Here is a 19,400-nt window from a genome sequence, read left to right as displayed (position 1 = left end):
TTATCCAGCTCCATTCTGGGGCCAGGCTACCTGAGTTCAAATCCCAGCTCTGAAACTTTCTCACTGTGTGACCTTGGGCAAGTCACTTCACCTCTCTGGGCCAGTTTTCCCAACTGTTGCACAGGGATAATTGTTCCTTCTGCATAGGTCGATTGTGGGGACTAAAGGTAAGCGGAGGTCTCAGAACAACACACAACAGCCTCCCCTTATCCACAGAATACATTCACAGACCACCTGTGACGTCTGGACCAAGGGACATCACTGAACCCCTGCATACTAAGTATTTTCCTGTATGCCCTGCAGCATTGCCACATAGCACCAAAGTTACTCTGTCCTTGAGGTTTATGTCCTCATGCCTGCTTTGTATCACTACTCTTGTGCTTTGGGGACATTATTAAGTACAATAAGGGTTACTCAGAACAAGCACTGTGATACTGAGACAGTCAAGCTGATAATCCAGATGGCTGCTAAGTGATTAACGGGAGGATAGCCCCCACAGCGCGGATACGCTGGACAAAGGGAGGATTCACACCTTGGACAGGATGGCATGAGATCATCACAGTACTTAGGGCAGCATGCAATTTAACTTATGAATTGTTTATTTCTGGAATTTTCCATTGAATATTTACGTACTGCGGTTGACAATGGGTAACTGAAACCACAGAAGAAAAACCATGAATAAGGGGGACTATTGCATCCTTGGTCTCTTATTATTCACACTACGCCCACTCCTCAGAATAGCTCTACTCTAGAAAAATACGTAGGAGACTCGAGTACTGACTGTCAGACCATTGCCGAAAGGAGAAACCAGGGCCAGCGCCCTGGGAGCCTCTGCTCGCAACGTTTTATTAGGAGATCAATACCCAGCCTTGCTTTCTGTGTGCTTCTGTCAAAGACGCCTTGCTCGGTACGCCCCCTGATCAGTGAACACGGGAGTCATGGCCAACACAACTGTGGACTCGCACCCCAACCAGGTTCATCTGCCACATGCATTTTCTCTGCAAGGCACGTGGCAGCCCTCTGTGCTCAGGAACTGTAACCAGCGCTTCACCTTTCTGCTTGGGACCATTTTGAAATTACCAACAAAAAGCAGGATAATGAGAAAAGTGTGACACTGAACACACCAGGAAGAGGGGCTGCAACCGGAGAGCAGAGCATCGCCTTGCTCCCGCTCCTGTACAAGGGGCTCAGACTTTTTACCGCTTTTGAGGGTCCCCGAATCAAACACGTTTTAGTGAGGAGGCAAATTCATGAATATGAAATGCACACGGAACAGGGACTGACTGTGTCGGCCACAGCCTCATGTCTGAGGGCTGTTCGGCCTCTAGGCTCCAACGCTGCTCAGCCACTGCAGAGTCCTCCGCCCCATACCACCTACCCACTGCCTCTGCACCTGCTGGGACCCCTCCTGGATGTGTTCCCCAGCTCATCACCTGGCGGTTCCTATCATAGATGCTTCCTGCAGGAATCCCACCCCAACTTACGGGTCTCTCCAGAGCTCTGTGCTTCCCCCATCCCACCCTGATCATGGAACAGCAAGTTAGAGGTGGCAACTGATGATAACATTGGTTTATTATGTTAGTCGGCCCCTGGGAAGTGTTTTACGAGTCCTAGATTGACTCCTGTAGTAAATGAAGTTACTATTCCCATTTTACAGATGGGAAGACCAAGGCCAGCACAGATGGCAGGATGGGTAAGTGCTGGGATTCATGTCCTCAGTCTGTGTCTAGAGTTGACGGCTTACTCTCTCACTCAGACTGCATGCTCCAGGAAGGGAGGGGCCCTCTCTGTTTTCCTCCTGCTGTCTACCCCGTGCCCCGTGCCAAGCTCAGCCCACAATGGGAGATCCAAAAGTGTTCAGAAGTACGTTAAGTATCTTACCCTTGCCTTTGAGTTTCTCTAGGGCTGGGGGTTGACCCCCCACCAAGGCCAAGAACTCAGCCTCTAGTTCCTCATCGTTAACTCCATCTTCAGGGATCATTAAGCCATCCGGAGAGAGGTCGACCAGCAGGCCAAGCTGTGGCAACAACAAGGTTCTCGTCAGCCCTTGGGCTGTACTGCTTGGTCAGAGGCCAAGATGAACCCAGATTTCCCAGGGAAGGAAGGAAACGAGGTCTCCCTGGACAAGGCATTTTCCTGGTGATTGCCAGCAGGCCCAGACTGAAACAGGTGTCCCAAGTTGGGCCTAGCCCTTTGGCACAGATCAAAGGGCAGGAGGAGAGACCTAGCTCCATTCTCTGAACCCACATCTAAGCTGTGCTGCTAGCCAAGTTCACCCAGGAAAGCAGAGCCCGCCTTGCCATAAGCAAAGCCCCTCTGCACACCTGGGCTTTTCCTTCCAACATCCTCCAAAGAGGGGGCTATGCAGGAAGACTGGTGCATCAAGAGCAATTAGAAGCTCTGGCAACAAAGTAGAGGTTCAAAGTGGGCCTTGGCCATGTAGACCTATTTCCCTATTCTGGTTAATGACCAATCACAATGTGATATTATGTTGAACTATATGAAACTGCCCTTTCTGTAGGTCAAAATCAACCAAAAATTGGCAATTATATATGGTTCTATCTAATAGGAATAGTGATAATGATAACATTTATTGAGTGCTATGTTCTAGCACTTTCCATAAACTATCTCAATTAATCTTCAGGACCATCCTGTGATACAGGGACTCTTCCAGGTCTCCATTTTACAGATGAGAAAACTAAGGTGCAGAGCTGTGAAGTCAAGTGTCTGACAAGCAGGGCAAGGAGGGAACTTCAGGTTGGACTCTAATAGCTGACGGCTACATTGTCCTGGGCTCCCACATCAAAGCTGAGAGAAGTCAAACTCCTCCAGGTGTCTGGGGCAAGGAGGAAAGGGCCAAGTCACAGTCCTGTGGAAGAATGGACGTTGCTCTGGATGCGCACCTAGCACTGGCCACGTTGCTAATCCCTATGACCTTGGCCAGATGTCTTCACCTCTCTGGGCCTTAGTGTGCTCATCCCTACAATGGGAATAAAGAGTATGACCTGGACAGGCTGATGCAAGGGTTTGAAGTGCCGGTCTGACGGCTGCCCCTCCCTGACTGAACCTGTTGTGGCAACAGGTGGCCCTGAACAAGGGGTGGAGAGCCAGGAGTCAAGGGTAGGGGGTGCGAGACCGAAGGTTGTACTTTGGGGGATCAAGCCTTACCTGGGGGGCAGGGACCTGGGCTCACCTGGGAGGAGGAGATCAGGCTTCCCTGGGGGGTGGGGCCCTCTCCTGAGCGTGTGGCCGGGTGGGGAGGGACCCCCGTTGGGGCCATGGGGCGCAGACTCACCTGGCGGGCAGCGGCGGCGCCTCGGCCTGGGGGTCCCGGGGGTCCCTTCCTCTTGTGCATCTTCCAGGCTGGGTGCCCGGACCACCAGACCCTGCGCCTAGCCTTGCCTTGCCTCCTCCCCCGGAGACTGTCGCCGCGCACGCGCCCTTCCTGAGCCCCGAGCCCCTCCTCGGCACCCCGCGACCGCTAGTCCCGCGCCCTCGCTCCCCGGGGAGGCCGCTCCACTTCCGCCTCGGCCTTCTGGGGCCGCGACACCGGAGCGCGGCCACTGGACTAGCCGGGCCCGCCTCGCCGAAACTACAATTCCCGGCAGGCAATGCGCGGGCGCGCCTGCGCCTGGTGGAGGGCGGAGGATCTCGCCTTGAGCTCCTCGGAAGGGAGGCGGAGCATGCGCCGGTGTTTGGTTCTGGTAGTGCGCATGCGCGGGGCGGGGCCTCGCGGGGCGCGGGAAAGAGACACGGCGTGCGCAGGTTTGAGGGGCGCTGGTGGCCCTTTGATTCTGAAAAGTCCGACGGCCAGAGCTCCTGGTCTGCGGAATCCTCACCTTTTGGTGGTTTAAGTAGTGTTACTGTGGGACTGGTCTTGGGGAGCCGGGGCCTCAGACGTCCGGACCCCCCTGCTTCAGACTCCGGCCACCAGGTCTCCTTGAGGGCCAGTGTTGCCATTTCCTTGGGGGATAAATAAATAAATAAAAACACGTAACGCAAATAAGTCGAGCGACGTATTCCCCAGCAGATCCAGGCAGACCCGTTCCTGCCAAGCACAGAGGGACTTCGACGACTTCGGCGGCCCAGGTCGGTTTGGCTTGCCTGGCCCCCAAGGCTGGAAGCAGTTGATCTTTGTCCACTGCTGCCCCTCCAAAGCCCCAGCATTCCCTGAGGTCCCCAGGTGGCTCCTCTAAAGTTCCCGTGTCGCTTTGTAGGGCCCAAATGACTTCTTCGAAGTCTTCCAGTGTCTCTCGAAAGGCCTCAAATGCCTCAGACTGGGGCGGGAAAGGAGGTCCCCAACCTGAGCTGGGGTCCGCAGGGCTTGCCTTGGTTTTCCTCCCAACCCGGGTGACTCTCAGACTCTGGGCAGAAGATGGGCAGTCTTTGCAGACTGGGGCAGTGCGAATTCCTACCGGGCCATGACCCAAGGTGACTGTGACCCTGTGTCCTGCTGGGGCCCAGTCATGGGCCATGGGGGCAGCCAGGTGGGCCTGGGTGGTGGAGGGGGAATTCTCTGCCCTCAACCAAGACCACTGGATGTAGACAGGGACAGGGACTGCTTGTAACAACGGGAGGTTTTGTCTGTTCACAGATTTCTCAAGAAAAAAAATGAGTAAGAGGAGGAAGCCTCGGACCTCAGGTATTTGGTTCATTGGAGTTGGATCTGTTGGGGGACAGAGGTTGCTGATGAACCCAGGGCCTCCTGCGTGCTAGGGAAGTGTGCCACCACTGAGCTACACCCCAAGTCCGAGTTGGCACGTCTTGATTTCTGATTCTGCTTGTAGGAGGAAGATTGACTTTTTTATTGTAGAAATACTAACATGACTGCCCCCAAGTTTCTTAAAAGACAACTTAATATAGCCTAATGAGAAAAATCGAAATTATGGAGAAGGGAATGAAATAAAAAGTGGAAGTTCTATGGCACTTCCACCAGCCTCTTGGTTCCGGGGTCCTAGAGATTACCCGCCAGGCTTCAGAGCAGCCACTCCCAGGGAGGACCCCAGCATAGAACTTGATGTGCTGCAAGGCCATCTGGTGTGTGGCCAAATTTCACTCTGGGGCCAAAAATCTGGGGTCATCCTAGCTCCCTTCACTTTGTGAGGTGAATGATTTACTCTGCTTTAGTTTCACCGTTTTGTAAACTGGAGAAAATAAACACTTTCAGAGCAGTGTTTCTGGGAAGGAAGATTTTGCTCCTCAGGGGACAGTTGTTAAGAGATCTTTTTTATTTTACTACTGGTTTGCGTAGAGCAGGTGATACTGGCATCTAGGGGGTGGAAGCAAGGGCTGCCACTCTATAATGGCCAGGACAATCCCCTACAGTACAGAGTGATCCAGACACAAATGTTTATTGATAGTACCTTAGAACTCTGGTGTGGATTAGCATTTGTGAAGGAGTACACGCACGTGTCTGGTGCTGTCAATGACTGTTTTTGCAGACTTTTTTGGCGGGGGAGGGGTACTAGGGATTGAACTCAGAGATGCTTGTCTTTGAGCTGCACTCGTTGACCTTTTTTTAAAAAGTTTATATTTTTTAATTTTTTATTTTTTATTTTTATTTTTTTGTGGTGCTGGGGATTGAACCCAGGGCCTTGTGCAGGTGAGGCAAGCACTTCACCAACTGAGCTATATCCCCAGCCCCCACCCCCCCCCCCTTTTTTTTTTTCTGAGGCAGGGTCTTACTGAGTTGCCTGGGTATGGCTCAGTGGTAAAGCGCTTCCCTAGTATGCACAAGACCCTGGGTTCATCCCCAGCACCGAAAACACAAAACAGTTTCTTCACTGGAAAAAGAAACACCCAGTATTGCTTGGATGACTCCATTTCCCTGTCATTGTCTAAGGTAACTTAATTTCTTAAACATTTGGAACTAATATTTTTACTTAGCAATTATTGACCTTAAAGCATTATGTTCCTTTTTTTCCCTAAGGTGATGATACAAAAAAATAAACGGTCAATAGATTGAACATGTTTTGTGCGGAGATGAGCAACAGGCTCCTTTGGAGGCACAGGGTTCTCTCTGACTGTGGAGAGAAAGCTGGGGACAGTGAGGCCCACCCATGGCAGGTCACTTGGGGCTTGTCTTGGCAGAGGACTCCCCAGCTCAGTGGACCTCTGGGCTGGCCCTGGACAGCTCTTGCTGTGTGTCCACAGATGGGGTGGAAAAAAGATCCTGGCAGGTAGTGAAAGAGGCCCCTTCCCTCCCTGCGTCTCCAGCCTTCAGTATTGAACACAAGGTTCTGCCTTATTTTATCTTGATTAGTCCCATGGGAACAGACCACAGGAAGGAAACAGGAGGCTCTTCTCTTCTGTTGATGTTTTTGCTTTTTATTTGGTACAAATGTCCATTGAATCAGCCAAGCAAGCTAATGTTTGGGAATCAGTCTTAAGGAACCAAGTAAACAAAACTGCTTTCTTTCTTTTTTTTCTCCCTTTCCTTTTCTGTCAGACCACAAGGCGGGAACATGTTTGTATGAGAAGTGTCCATAGGAAGCTTCCCGGTGGTTAATAGTTTATTGAAGTGGGCGCCTGAGGGGGGCCGGGTGGGGCAAGGATGAGATCATAGGGTACTGCAGACTCAGTTCCAGCTGGGGGACCCTCCATGTCTAGTGGTGGTGGGGAAGGACAGTACTTCTCCCTGAGAGAGCTCATGAAATACACAGCAGAGGGATGGAGTTTTCAATGGGCTCACCTGAACCAGAGCAATAAGAAGAAAGTAGCATAGGGTTAGGGGTGTGGCTCGGTGATAAGCGCTTACCTAGCACATGCAGGCCCTGGACTCCATCCCCATCACTGGAGAGTTGCGTGGTTTAGGGGAGCATAAACTCAGGACTGTGGAGGACCCCAGCAGTGGGCTTCTACGGGATGTGTAGGTGGGGGTGGAACTGATTTTGAAGAGCATCTCTCTGATTGAACTCGGGAAGGCAACGCCTGGGTTTGCTTTGCTTTTTGCTCTCCCTGCTTGGTCAGAGCCCCGATCATGGTGGGTGCTCCATAAACACTCAGGGACTCCTCAGTGCAGCCTCTGGAGTTGGACTGCATCCCTGTCTTGGTTCCTTGGCCTCGACTTCCTCATCTCTAAGACGGGATCACTGAGGTCCGCTACCTTGAAGTCCAACACACAAGTTCTTAGGACAGCATCTGCTGTGAAATTCAATCTAATCTATATCCACTCACTGAATGCAGGATTAGGATGGGCCTAGGAGCAGGGAGGTCTCACAAGCAAGCCGTGATTGGCAGTTTCTGTGTAAAGGGGGATTCCTTCAACGGATACTGACAAGTACCTTCAGACCGTTGAGCAAGAAAAGAACATAGCCCAGTTGCTTTCAGCGATGGGGAAAGAAATGCCGAGATGCAAGGACCCGAGAGGTGGCCAAGGCAGCACCCACTCTAGCACCCTGTGCCCCTCAGTTCCATTTTTCCTAGGACAGATATTCTGCAGGTGTCTCTAGGAAAAAATGGTCCATGACTTAGTCTCATCTGCCTCTGGAAATGGGTGTTTCTGCCTGTGCTCATTTGGTCTTCTGTGTGTTTATTGAGCACCAACTGTGTCCAGGACATCCTCGAGGCACTTGGGATAAGGGTGAGACAGGGCTGCTTCTTACATGCAGCCCATCACGGGGGAGACAGGACATGACCTCAAACCCCAGATGCTTCCAGAAGAGCTACCAAGTGAATAGTAGAGAGCCGTGGGCTGGACAGGGAGGGCTCTGAGAAGTGAGGGACAGCCCCTCTGCCTTGGGACCTGCCACATACCCTCACCTCTCCCTGGAGAGAGAGGTCTGGCAAGGTTGTCCCAAGTGGTGTGGAGACAGACCACTTCAAGACTGGGTCTCAGTCCTGACCAGGCCATTGGTCAGAGCCACATGACCATGTAAGTGAGTAGGTCCTGTGGACAGGTCCCCTCTCCTCTCAGGAGGCAGGCTTCAGGGCAGGGTCTCGTGCCCTCAGGACAAGCCTGGCCACTTGCGGTACAGCAGCAGCCCACGTGTGTGCATCCTAGCCGCGACAGTGCATGCTCCCAGCATCCCCCAGCCCTTCATCTCCCTCTGTCTCTAAACCAGGAGAAGGACTCCGTCCTCCGAAACCCCCAAAGAACCCCAGGCTGGGACACTGTCAGGGGGGCCCGCGGAGTTCCCAGTCAGGCCCCTTGCACCACCCTGAAGAGTTCGAAGACGGCTCAGGACCCGCTGCCTTTGCAGAGTTGAGCAGGGAGGAACTAGGTGGGGCCATCTGCAGGTAGGTGACTTAGAACATTCCATGAGCTGTCCCCCACTGCCACTTGACAGCATGGCAGCCCTGCAGACGAGGATGCAGAAGGGAGTGGACCAGGATGACCTGTCCAGTGCCATGACCCCTCTCTTGGCACTCGGGCCACAGGATCTTGCTTCTTCTAGCTTTCCTCACTGGTGAAAAAAGTCGCTCTTTTAACCACGGGCACAGAAAGATCAAATTGTTCAAGGTTACAGAGTGCGACTTGCTGTTCTATTTAGTGGTCAAATCCCTATTTATTCTTGTTCTGTCTCCTCCCTCATAAAGGTGGTGTGGGAGCTGGGTGCAGGGGTGCATGCCTGTAACCCCAGCCACTCAGGAGGCCGAGGCAGGAGGATCACCAGGTCAAGGCCAGCCTGGGCAACTTAGTGAGGCCCTGTCTCAACATAAGAAGGACTGGGGCTGTAGCTCAGGGGTAGAGCACCCCTGGGTTGCATCCTCAGAATTACAAAAAAGAAAAAAGGAAGGTGAACCGTGACGCACTGCCTGATAAGAAGGCAGTAATGGTCAGAGGCTCACAAGCACCTTACGCACGTCAGCTTGTAAATCTGCAAGGAACTGCGAAATGTGGGTTTTTAAATCCGATATAATTCACGAATCATTATTGCTATATTTTTAAATTAAAGCCTGTCGTTCACTCAGACTTCCTTAGTTTTTGTTTTATTTTTAAAATCATTTTAAAAAATTTATTTTGTTCCGATTATACATGACAGTAGAATGCATTTATACATTTTGATAGGTGATAGGTAAATGAAGTGCAATCCCTCCTTTTCCTCATTATACGAATTTAGGATCACAGCAGTCATGCAGCCATATATGAACGTGAGGCAGTAACGTCTTTCTCTCTACGGTCCTTCCTTCCCCCATACCCCATCCCCACCCTTCATTCCCCTTGAAGTATGTTTTTTATCCCCAACTTCCAGGTGAGGTCCCTGAGAGCTGAAAGAGATCATGTGACTGGCCCAAGGCCCTGATTCTGGCTGGGCCTATTTCCTGTGCCCTCAGCCATATGGCTTTTTGGTTCCCTTATGCTTTCAACAACTATATTAGCTGGTGGGGAAAAAGAAGCTCAAGAACAGCTCAGTCTGCCCGTGGGATCGATCCTCACGCAGTCATTGCTGAGGACCTGCACAGACGCACATCAGACAGTGCTCCAGTCCCTTATGTAACAGGCACAGTGCTTCATGTGGACAGGTGTCATATTCATGTTTAGGGATTAATGACAAGAACACGTCTGCACACGTTCAGTGTAACGTTCTCAATCCACGATTGGTGAGGGCCCAGAATACTGTCCACGTGAGGCTGGCAGAGTAGGACGGGGAACTGGAGTTGGGGACACAGGACTGCTGCTGGCTGAGTCCTCAGCAGTGACCTTGCGGGTTGGATAGTCAGCTGTCCTGAGGGAGAAACGAAGGCATGTGCGGCGGGGCTGGGGCTCCAGCATGCGGGAGGCCCTGGGTTCCACCCTCAGCACCACATGCAAGTAAATAAGTAGAGGTATTGGGTCCACCTACAACTAAAAAGAATATTCTTCAGGAACCGAGGCGTGTGGCCAGCTTGACAGAGCTGCTCTCTGGGGTGCGTGCATGGGTGGTCATCGCAGCCTTGCTGAGGGTGCTCCTCAGCAGCCTGCTGTGTCCTCCAGAGAGACTGAAGGTGACACCGACGTTGCCCTGCACCCCGTGCATCCACGGGGTGATGGGCGCTGTGGGGTGCCCACCCTTTCTTTTTGTTTGTTTTTGATATTTTTAGTTGTAGATGGACACAATACCTTTATTTTCTTTCTTTCTTTCTTTCTTTCTTTCTTTATATGCGGTGCTGGGGATTGAACCCAGGCCCTCACACGTGCTAGGCAAGTGCTCTACCACTGAGCCACCACCCAGCCCTTTAAATGTATTTTTAAAAAGGTTTCACACACACAGGAAAATATACAGAATAGAACTACATAAAACAAACAGCTTAAAGTATTTATGTGGAGGGTCGGAGACGCAGCTCAGTGGTACAGCACTTACCTAGTGCCTGCGAGGCCCTAGGTTCAATCTCCAGCACCGCTAAAGAGAAGAAAATTGTGTGGAGAAAAGAAATCTTGTCAGAACAACCCAAATTTAAGTTTCCTTCCTTCCTTCCCTTCTTCTGTGTGTGTGTTGCTCACATATGCTAGGCAAGTACATCACTGAGCTACGTTTTATTTTCTATAATTTTAAGCAACACGATCATTGTGTTCTGAGGTATAGAGTGGTGTTTCAGCGGGTGTGGACAGTACACTCAGATCAGCACCATTAGTGCATCGTCACCAGACGTCGTTTCTTTGCATTAGGAACATTCAGGATCCTCTACTAGCCGTGTTGAAATACAGTTTTTTGTTGTCAACCCTAGTCACCCTCCCACTGTGCTACAGAGCACTAGAAGTCGCTCCTCCTCCGGTGGCTCCGTGGTGGTTTTTCCTCTGGTCTTCTACACCCCTGTGCCTGTGGGCTGTCCTCTGTCCTTCCCCTCCACCCTTCCCAGGTGCTGGTAACCACTCTACTCTCAGCTTCTATGACATCAGTGTTTTTAGCTCTCAGTGTGATTCCATGTAGCATTTGTCAGTGCCCAACTTCCTCCACTCAACATGTCGTCCTCTAGCTGTCCGTGCTGCTGCAGATGACAGAATCCCACTCCTTTTACGACTGAGTGATATTCTGTTGCGTGGATGAGCCACATTTCCATACCCATTGGTTCCCTCATCCATCGCATCCTTTATTATTATCTTCTTTCTTTGAGACAGGATCCTACTAAGTTGCCAGGCTGGTCTCAGACTCAAGGTGCCTCAAACTCAGGGTGCTCTTATCTCTGCTTCCCAAGCATCTGGGATTGCAGGCAGGGCTCCAGGGCCTCTGTTCCTTTGGGTTTACTCTCCCTTTGTCCTGCTACGTGAAGGGACGGTCCTGTAGACGGATGACCTCCATTTTGTCTTTTTCCACCAGCTCTCCCCATGAGGAAGCGGGAGCTGCCCCCAGGCTCCTCAGGCAGCCAGAAAGGGAGCCAATTCCTCTTCCCCCTTCCCAGGTGAGCCTCTGATCGTTTCCTGCCTGTACAGGAATCTCTGCTGAAGCACCGTTGTGCGTCTAGTCCACGCCAGCTGCTCTCGGCCCCCTGGGCTGGAGGGCGGGGTGAGAGCCACATTTGAGGGACAGGTAGGGGCTGCCGTTGTCAAGATCTCATTCTCCTGCATTGCTGCTGCTTGCATCCGACCTACAGAACTCAGTTGGAAGATTTGTCCCCCAGTTTGCAAAACCCAGGAAATCAGGGACAAGAAGAGCAGAAACGAGGGAAGAGGACCCCGAGCCTGGGGCTGTTAGCTCGGTAAGACCCTCAAAGTCGCCTGCAGAGCTCTGCACCCGTATGGCCTCTGCCCTTGTTGTTCAGCCAAACTGGGGACTGAACCCGGGGCTGGGCACACGCCAGGAAAGTGCTCCACTGTGGGCTACATCCCGTCGCAGGGCAGGGCTCACTCAGTTGCCCGGGCTGACCTTGAACTTGCGATCTTCCTGCCCACCCTCCTGAGGAGTTACTCACAGGCGTGCGCCACCTGGCCGGCTTCACGTGTGGCCACCTGGCCCCCTTGACCTCGGTATTCCTTGGCAGCGCCTAGTCCACACCTCTGCCCCCATGTTCAGTGTGGGGTGGAGCTCCGTCTGCAGGCTTCTGGAGGCGGGACAGCTGTGCCTGCACCACAGCGAGGAGCCAGGGCCCTCTTGCCCCAGTCGTGTGGGAACAGTGAGTCTGGGGGCACCCGCTCCCCCCTGAAGCCCTCTGCTTCGCTTCTCAGGGCTTTTGCATGAGTCAGGGGTCCTGAATTCTGTATGAGACAATGTCTGGCAACACAGGCCCCTGAGAAAGTGGGTGGCGGATACTCACAGCAGCCGTTTGTGGTCACCCCAAACTGGGAGCACCCAGATAATCTTTAGGGTAGGAGCGGTTGCCAGGCCACGACTCGCAGTAAAAAGGACCAAGCTAAACGGTGACACGTAGAACAACTTGGATGAACTTCCCGGGGTTGTGTGGGGTCCTGTAAGCCAACGTTGAGAGGTTGCATGTGGCAGTTCACTGACAGACATGAAGGTGATGGAGGTGGGCTGGGCTGGGGCTCAGTGGAGGGCACTTGCCTAGCAGTTTCCTGAGAGACCCTGGTTTCTGTTTCCAGTCCTGCAGAAAAGTACAAAAGATCATAGCTGGCGCGGGGGCGCACGCCTGCGATCCCAGCAGCTTGGGACAGGCAGGAGGATCATGAGTTCTAGGTCAGCCTAAACAAGACCCTCAGCAGCAATAACATAATCATAACAACAGTAACAATGTACATATAAACAATAACATAAACATAAAAGGCGAGGGATGTAGCTCAGTGGCAAAGGGCCCCTGGGTTCCATCCCCAGGACCAGAAGCACCAAAAAGGAGATGACAGGGGTGGAGGTCAGATTCGTGGTTGCCGGGGTCAGAGACGAATGGACAGGGCGCGGCGGTGCAGTGTGAAGAGCAGCTTGCATGAAGGGGTCCCCACGATGTTAGGACCATCCGTCTGTTGACACAATCTTCCATGAGCGGGAGACCTCCACAGAACTGACCGCACGGACATGAACCAGACTGACGGGTCCAAGCCGCGTTGTCTGCGTGGTGGCCTCGTCCTTGAGACACGTGAGGCGCTATCATTGGGGTAACTTGTCCAGCGTTGTGCAGCCCTGAGTTCCACCCCCAGTGCTGGAATGAAGATGAGTGGCACAGGCTGGCAGGGAAATGTCACCTGTGTCTTACCAGAACTTATGCATCTTAATGATACAGTTTATTTAAGCTAATAGGTCCAAAACGCTATTATTTCAACATGTAATTAGTCCTTTTAAAATTGCCGATTTCTGTGGTGCTGGGGGTGGGACATGGGCCGCATGCGCCGTAGGCCAGCACTCCACCCCAGCCCTACCTCCCTGATCTTCCTGACGGCTCAGTGCTGCCCAGAAGGACTGGTGGAAGGAGAGGTTTCTGTGCTTCCGGTTGCTCTCCAGCCCCCAGCACGAGGTTCTGCGCTGCACTGCGCTGGTACTGGTGCCCATGGTACACAGCGGCGGGTGCAGCGTCTGAGGCCTTGGACGGGCACCAACAACTAGAAAGACCTTCAAAGCGCTTGGTCATCAAAAGCCCTGTGGCTGAATCTATCTCTCCCCGCAGGAAACACTGCCAGAGCCCGGTGCCCAGCAGGCGGGGAGCCTGCTGCTGCAGGAGTCTCCGGAGCTTGCTCTGCAGGAGGCCAGGGGACTTGGAGGGCAGACACAGGCAGACAGCGCCCCCTCCCAGCTGAGGGGGCAGAGCCTCGGGACACTCGTGCCTGGCAGGGGGCATTCTCAGCCCCTGTTCTCTCCAGAAGGGGGAACAGGGCCCATCCACCCAGAGAGAGCCAGCCAGGACCCCCAGTTGGAGCAAAGGAGCAACATGCTGGAAGGTGGGAACCCAGAGAGCAGCAGTCCTGAGACAGAGAGGGCTTGGGTTCTAGGTGATCGTGGCCAGAACGGGCCCCTGCCAGGCAGTGGTACTGAGGAGGAGGAGCCAGACAGAGGAGCCCCCCAGGAGGGAGGTGCCCAGGGTGGGGCAGGGGCCAACCTGCCTGGGGTGCCCAAGGAAGGAGCCTGCAGCCCCAGCACTCCAGCGCCTGCTTCTGCCCTGGGCCTTGCTCAGGCGCTGAGTCCCGCCACTCCACCCCTGAAGACCTGGTGTGTGGCCCAGGACCTCCCTGACCCCAGGCAGATACCTGGCGGGACAGGCAGAGAAGCAGAGCAGAGCTGCAGCAGCCCAGGATGCACTTCCCTTGGGACTGTCGTCACCGCAGACATGAGCGCGGACCCCCTTGAGATGGAACAGAGAGCCCCAGAGGTGGCCAGACCAGACGGACAGGCCGTGCCCAGGCTGCCTGCCTCTCCCAGCAGAGGCTGCAGTGGAGCCAAGCTGGACCCTGTGCCTCTTGCTGAGGAGCCCTCAACGGGCAGAGGAGACCTAGGATTCGAAGGTGATCCCCAGTGTGACACGCCTTTGAGCCCTCTAGCGTTCCTGGCTCCAGCTTCTGGGAACCAAGAGCCCACGGTGGGTGCTAAGGATTCTGGCCATCTAGCCCTGGAGATGGGTCCAGACATCAGTCAGATACAGGGGCCCAGCCCCGTCCCAGAGCAGCCAGGACAGCCGTGCATAGTGTCTTCCGGCACACAGCCGGACAGGCAGGCAGACGCACAGGCAGCCGGGCTAGGCAGCCAGGGCTCTGGACAGGCCCTGAAGGTGCTCAGTCTGTCCCTCCGAGCCTCTGGTCTGCTGGAGCTCTCAGACACAGTGGATGACCCTCCCCAGGAGGCCAGGGCCCACCCGGGCAACCCAGACCCCTCTGCAGACCCAGCAAGCCGGCCCCGACACCCTCCTGCGTCCTCGGACCAGGCCGAGTGGCGGGAGTCCCCAGACGTGGAGCTCGACTTCCTGCCAGACAGTCAGATGCAGGATGCCCTGGACGTCCCCGACTCTGAAGCCCCACCCGAGCAGGTAAGCACGCCTGTTATCGCAGACATTCCAGTGCACCCCGTGGTGGGAGGGGCGGCGGGCTCAGGGTGGCGTTGGGTTCACTTAGCACGGGAATCGAGGGGTTTGGGTCTGCGGTGCCTGTGGTTTTCCAGAAAGGGCAGAACTGCCATTCTGAGGGCCCCAGGGCGGTGACAGACAGGGACTTTGTCAGCCCGGGGCCTCCCCGACCTGAACTGGAGCCCCAGGTGTGCTAGGCCTGGGCAGCATCGTGCCCACCCAGTCCACCCTTCAGCACCTGCCCGACTCCCGGCTCCCAAGGTGTCCTTGAGGGCAGAGGACCAGGAGGATGACCTGAAGACGCCAGTGTCCTCAGCTGGCCCTGGGGGGTGCTCACTCCCGAGGGCCTCGATGGGGCTCTTTGCAAGACACACGAGTGCTGTGCTTCCTGCGGGAGTCTGGGAAGGGCCCTACTTCCTTCTGGCTGCTGATCCCATTCTGGCCACCTGTCCGGGCAGGTGGCTGCCCTGTTCCACCCTGCCCTCCTGGGGGAAGGCCAGCATCCCCAGCTGCTGGCACACTGAGCCCAGCCAGGAGCTACGGCCGCGCCCTGGGAGGTGGCTGGTTCCCTTCCCACACGCTGCCTGCCGCAGAGATGCAGCACGCAGCCCCGAGGGGAGGAGCCTGGGGTGGCATCTTGGTCTACCGGATCTAAAATGCGCCTCGGCCACGTGTCCTGGAATGCGGGCCTGTTTGCTTCCCAGATGCTGGCCTGCGTTTCCTTGGCTGACCTGACAAGATTTTTTTTTTCTTTTCTGTGGCGGGGATGGAGCCCAGAGTCTTGGGCACACTAGGCAGGTGCTGTCCACCTGAGCTGCACCCCCAGGCCCCTCCTGAGATGTTTCAAAGCCCTCACTCAGTGTGTGCTTTCGAGGGCCGGCTGGGGTGCCAGTGAACAGACCCGAGGCTCCCTGCCCCAGGGACGCACAGCCGATTCCCGCCTGTGTCCCCCGGCCAGCGCTCTGCACTGGACCATTTGGCATGTGAAGAGGGTTCCCCAAGACGCAGGCAGAACACAAGCAAGGGCTTCATCTGGTCCTCAGCTAAAGAAGGGGCCTAGGGTGGGTGCGGCGTGCCCCTGGAGAGCGCTCAGCATGTGTGGTGCTACCCCGGCACCAGGGGGTGGGGGCAGGATCGTGGGGACGGTCCTGGGCAGACGGCCGGAGTGGTCAGACATGGCGGGCAGTGCCTGTCAGGGGGCCGTGCTCCCCAGCTGGGCTGCCTGTCGCCTGGGCGTGTTTGGTCTTGACACCGGGCGTTCCCAGCAAGTCAGGGCGACCCAGCCACCAAGCAGGTTCCCACGGGAAGGACATGGATGGCCCCTGGCAGGAAGGCAGAGGCCGTGTTCCCTGGCATGGGTGGGGACACCTGGGGACAGAGCAAAAACTCATGGAGAGAGCAGTAGCAGAGGCCGTCTACTGACCTCACAGTGGCGTGGACACACCCCCTGTCAGAGGGGACTCCTGGAGGTCACCAGCAGAGCTCTAGGTCTCAAACTGCAGACCACCTCAGGCTCTTTGCCTTTTGGGAGAGAACATGTCACCATGTTGACATTGTCCACAAATTAAATGGCCACCGAGGTTTCTGCTCTTGGATCTCAGGGGCTCCCTGGCTTCCCCTCTTCGTGATGAGCTTCCCCCTCGAGAGACGAACAACACCTCTTCTCAGGAGGATGCACGTGGCCCCTGCAGCCAAGCGGGAGCCTCCACGGGGCTGCCTGAGTCGGGCGCACAGGACACACAGCTGCCCAGGACGGGCCTCCCAGTGGAGCGCTCCCACCCCAAACAGGACGGGAGGCTGGGCCCCGCTTCCACCTTCCCTCTGCAGGAGTCCCAGCCGGCTGAGGACAAGCCTGAGGTCCCCGGATGACTGTGCTTGCCCTCCACACATCGCTCTCTTTCCAGGTTTTTCCTGCAGGGAGTAAGTCTGGCCTCTGCTGGCCTGACCCCAGCCCACGTGCCAGAGGAGACCTTGTGGTGGCCGAGGTCCAGCCGAGGTAGGCGCGGGAGGTGCAGGACCCAGGGTCCTCCCTGGCCAGCCTGGGCCAGCAAGGGTAACGGAGTGTACCCTGACCCCCCAGGCTGGGTCTCCCAGCCCTCGACCCAGGAGGGAGCTGGGCCCCATCTTTCAAACTGCTGGTGTCCTCTGCTTCCCCCAAGTGGAGAGGGGTGGCCAGCAGTCTGCATCGAGCCCTGCCCTTCCCTGGGACCTCAGGGTCCTGGGCCCTGGCACAGGCCTCCAGCCCCATGCGTGTGGGTCTGTTGGGACGGGCACAAGCTCTCCCGAGGTCCCTTGTGGTAGGAGGGACCTGGGCAGACTGAGGGCCTTGGGCTGTTCCCAGCCCTGGCACTGGGTGGCACTCCAGGGCCTCCCGCCTGGCCCGGCCCCCCAGGTGGCACCTCCATCTTGCAGACCACAGGTGCACTTCCCTGCAGCCAGCATTGTGTCGGGGGTCCCTGTGCCCCCAGCCTCCATGGCCCTTCCCTCTCACGCTGCCCCCACCGCCCTGCTGCGGGGCAGCCCTGGGCAGCCATCCTCTCCTGTCACCGTGTACTCGAACCTGCCTCTCCGCAGAGGCTTGTCAGTTACTGACAGCCAAGTTTCCTGGCGGGTGTGGAAGGTCAGGGATGAGCCCTTGGCCCCCTTTGTCCTGCCCCACCCCCGCCCGTCCTCCTCCCATCTTCCTCCTCCTCCTCTTCCCCCTCCTCCCTCCTTCTTCCTCCAGCAGAGTGGCCAGGTCCCAGCCTCTCGCCCTGTACGCTCCCTTACCTCCTGGGAGATTGTGACCACACACGCACACCCCTGTGGGTGGACCAGCAGTGGTGGGGTCACAGTGGCCCCACTCTGAGCAGGAGGGAGATTCCATGTCTCAATCTCCAGCAGCCTCACTGAGCCAATATGAACCCCTCAGGGATGTCCAGAAGCCCCCAGAGAGGGCCCTGGGGCCAGGCACCCTGGGTAACCACAGGTGTGAGCAAGTCAGGTGGTGCGGGCTCGAGACCGGAGAGCTACTGACCCAGGCCAGCAGAGCCACCCAGCCCACCCAGCCCACCCAGGGAGGCCCCCGCTCCTCTGCCTGGCCCTCTTGTCCTGCCACATCTGCAGGCCAGAGCGTCTCATCTGGGGGTGCCGTGGCTTGGCCATCCCCCTGCGGACACAGATGACCCCAGGCCTGCTCTTCCGTGAACTGCCCTGAGCCCTGGAGAGGGGAGACGGAGCAAGTCGGGCAGATGGCAGAGGGCCCGGGAGAAGGTGGCAGCAGGGAGGGTCACGTTTAGCCACAGCCACAGGGAAGCCCCACCAAGGAAGGGACATTTGGAAAGACTGTCCCAGAGTGCTAGGAGGTGCTCAGGGGTGGCTGGGAGGCCCGTGTGGCTGGAGCAGAGAGCAGGGAGGCAACAGGCAGCAGGAGGACATGTCCACCACCCCCTTCTGCTGCAGGACCAGCTGAGGGGCCAGGAGAGGCAGTGGCAGGCGTCCACGCCCCATCCCGAGGACGGCAGCAGGGGGGGCGGCTGGTCTGGCGCCTGCGTCAGGCTGCCTGTGAGCAGGGCCAGGCAGCCGGCAGCGTACAGGTGGAAGACGGTGGGACCCGGCAGAGCCCCGCAGGGAGCCAGGCAGGGAGCGCTGGGGAACTGCCGAGGTCCAGCTGCTCCTCTCCCCTCCTTCCCAACAGGCCCGGCGCCGCAGGCCAAGCCCAGGAGGCCTGCAGGATGGCAGACGCCACGGGAACCGTGCGGGGCCTGGTGGTAGAACTCTCCAACCTTAAGTAAGGCCGGGGGAGACCCACTGCACCCCCGCCCCAACCCCACCTCGGGCGAGCACTGTACAGCCCCAACCTGCTGCGTGGGGGTTGGTTCCGTGCCTGAGCCATGGAGCCCTGTCCCACGGTGACCACCAGGGCCCCAGGGCTCATTCCCGTGTTTCTGCTGCAGCCGTCTGATCATGAGCACCCACCGCGACCTGGAAGCCTTCAAGCGCCTCACCTCCAGGAAGGCAAAGCCACCAGGGAAGAACCCTCTGCTCTACCCATCCAGGGGGGCTGGGACCCTCTCCCGAGGGGAGCAGGCCTGGAGGGACCTGTAGGCCTCTGCCAGAGACCGGAGGCTCCCTGTGCACCCTGGTCACCGGCTAAAGGCCTGGAAGCAGTCTCCCCGCGGGACAGCCCCCCATGGGCCACCTGGTGTTTCCTTCCAGTATTCTCCAGGGGGTCCTGCTGAGCTCCAGAAGCTCCCCTCCGCTGGGAGGCACCACCTGCTTGGCCAGGGTCACAGCTCCTGTGCTTCCCCAAGCCCTGGCAGTGGGGCTCCAGGAAGTGGCTGTCGAGCAGGCCCAGCACCCCCCCAGCACCCCCCCTCACTGCACCTAGATGTTTATCTGCATTTGCAAATTTAAGCTCCTTAACCAAGATCCCAGTAGGTTCAGAATTTGCTTCTCTCCTGGAGGAGAGAAGGGCTCCCTTTGTTGCTTGTATCTTAGTCTTTCCCCCAATTTCCATTTTATTTCTTCTGGGAAAACCAGTAATAAACGGTCCTTTCATGAGA

The 19,400-nt window shown here is 56.2% G+C and overlaps 2 protein-coding genes across 5 annotated transcripts in view; one reads left to right on the top strand and one right to left on the bottom strand.

Annotated features, from left to right (window-relative positions):
• The window catches only part of Cc2d1a (coiled-coil and C2 domain containing 1A), a 15,205-nt gene extending 11,628 nt beyond the window's left edge, over nucleotides 1-3,577 (bottom strand). For both annotated transcript variants that reach the window (XM_047530696.1, XM_047530697.1), the window contains exons 1-2: nucleotides 3,296-3,577; nucleotides 1,882-2,017 (exon numbers count right to left, since the gene is read on the bottom strand). In XM_047530696.1, the coding sequence (XP_047386652.1) occupies nucleotides 1,882-2,017; nucleotides 3,296-3,355 (196 nt within the window). In that variant the 5' untranslated portion in view covers nucleotides 3,356-3,577. The remainder of the gene's footprint in view (nucleotides 1-1,881; nucleotides 2,018-3,295) is intronic.
• Nucleotides 3,079-19,400, top strand: Brme1 (break repair meiotic recombinase recruitment factor 1). Of its 3 annotated transcripts, none has more exons than XM_047530700.1 (10): nucleotides 3,079-3,120; nucleotides 4,031-4,089; nucleotides 4,595-4,642; nucleotides 8,064-8,238; nucleotides 11,238-11,319; nucleotides 11,512-11,616; nucleotides 13,471-14,820; nucleotides 16,761-16,852; nucleotides 18,533-18,625; nucleotides 18,792-19,400. In XM_047530700.1, the coding sequence occupies exons 3-10, from the start codon at nucleotides 4,612-4,614 to the stop codon at nucleotides 18,940-18,942; spliced, it is 2,079 nt and encodes a 692-aa protein (XP_047386656.1). In that variant the 5' UTR covers nucleotides 3,079-3,120; nucleotides 4,031-4,089; nucleotides 4,595-4,611; the 3' UTR covers nucleotides 18,943-19,400. The 3 variants fall into 3 exon arrangements, with proteins under 3 accessions (XP_047386656.1, XP_047386655.1, XP_047386654.1); XM_047530699.1 differs by having other exon boundaries at nucleotides 3,108-3,141; XM_047530698.1 differs by lacking the exon at nucleotides 3,079-3,120 and adding an exon at nucleotides 3,749-3,765.

This window comes from Sciurus carolinensis, chromosome 17, assembly GCF_902686445.1.
Source record: "Sciurus carolinensis chromosome 17, mSciCar1.2, whole genome shotgun sequence".
In the NCBI taxonomy this organism is placed as follows: Eukaryota; Metazoa; Chordata; class Mammalia; order Rodentia; family Sciuridae; genus Sciurus; species Sciurus carolinensis.
This window is presented reverse-complemented; position numbering and strand designations above follow the sequence as displayed.

Coding starts and splice junctions, on each gene's coding strand:
- Brme1 (XM_047530700.1), top strand. CDS start 4,612: ATGAGTAAGAGGAGGAAGCCTCGGACCTCAG. Junction 8,239..11,237: donor CTAGGTGGGGCCATCTGCAG/GTAGGTGACTTA, acceptor TTTTTCCACCAG/CTCTCCCCATGAGGAAGCGG. Junction 14,821..16,760: donor CTGAAGCCCCACCCGAGCAG/GTAAGCACGCCT, acceptor CTCTCTTTCCAG/GTTTTTCCTGCAGGGAGTAA.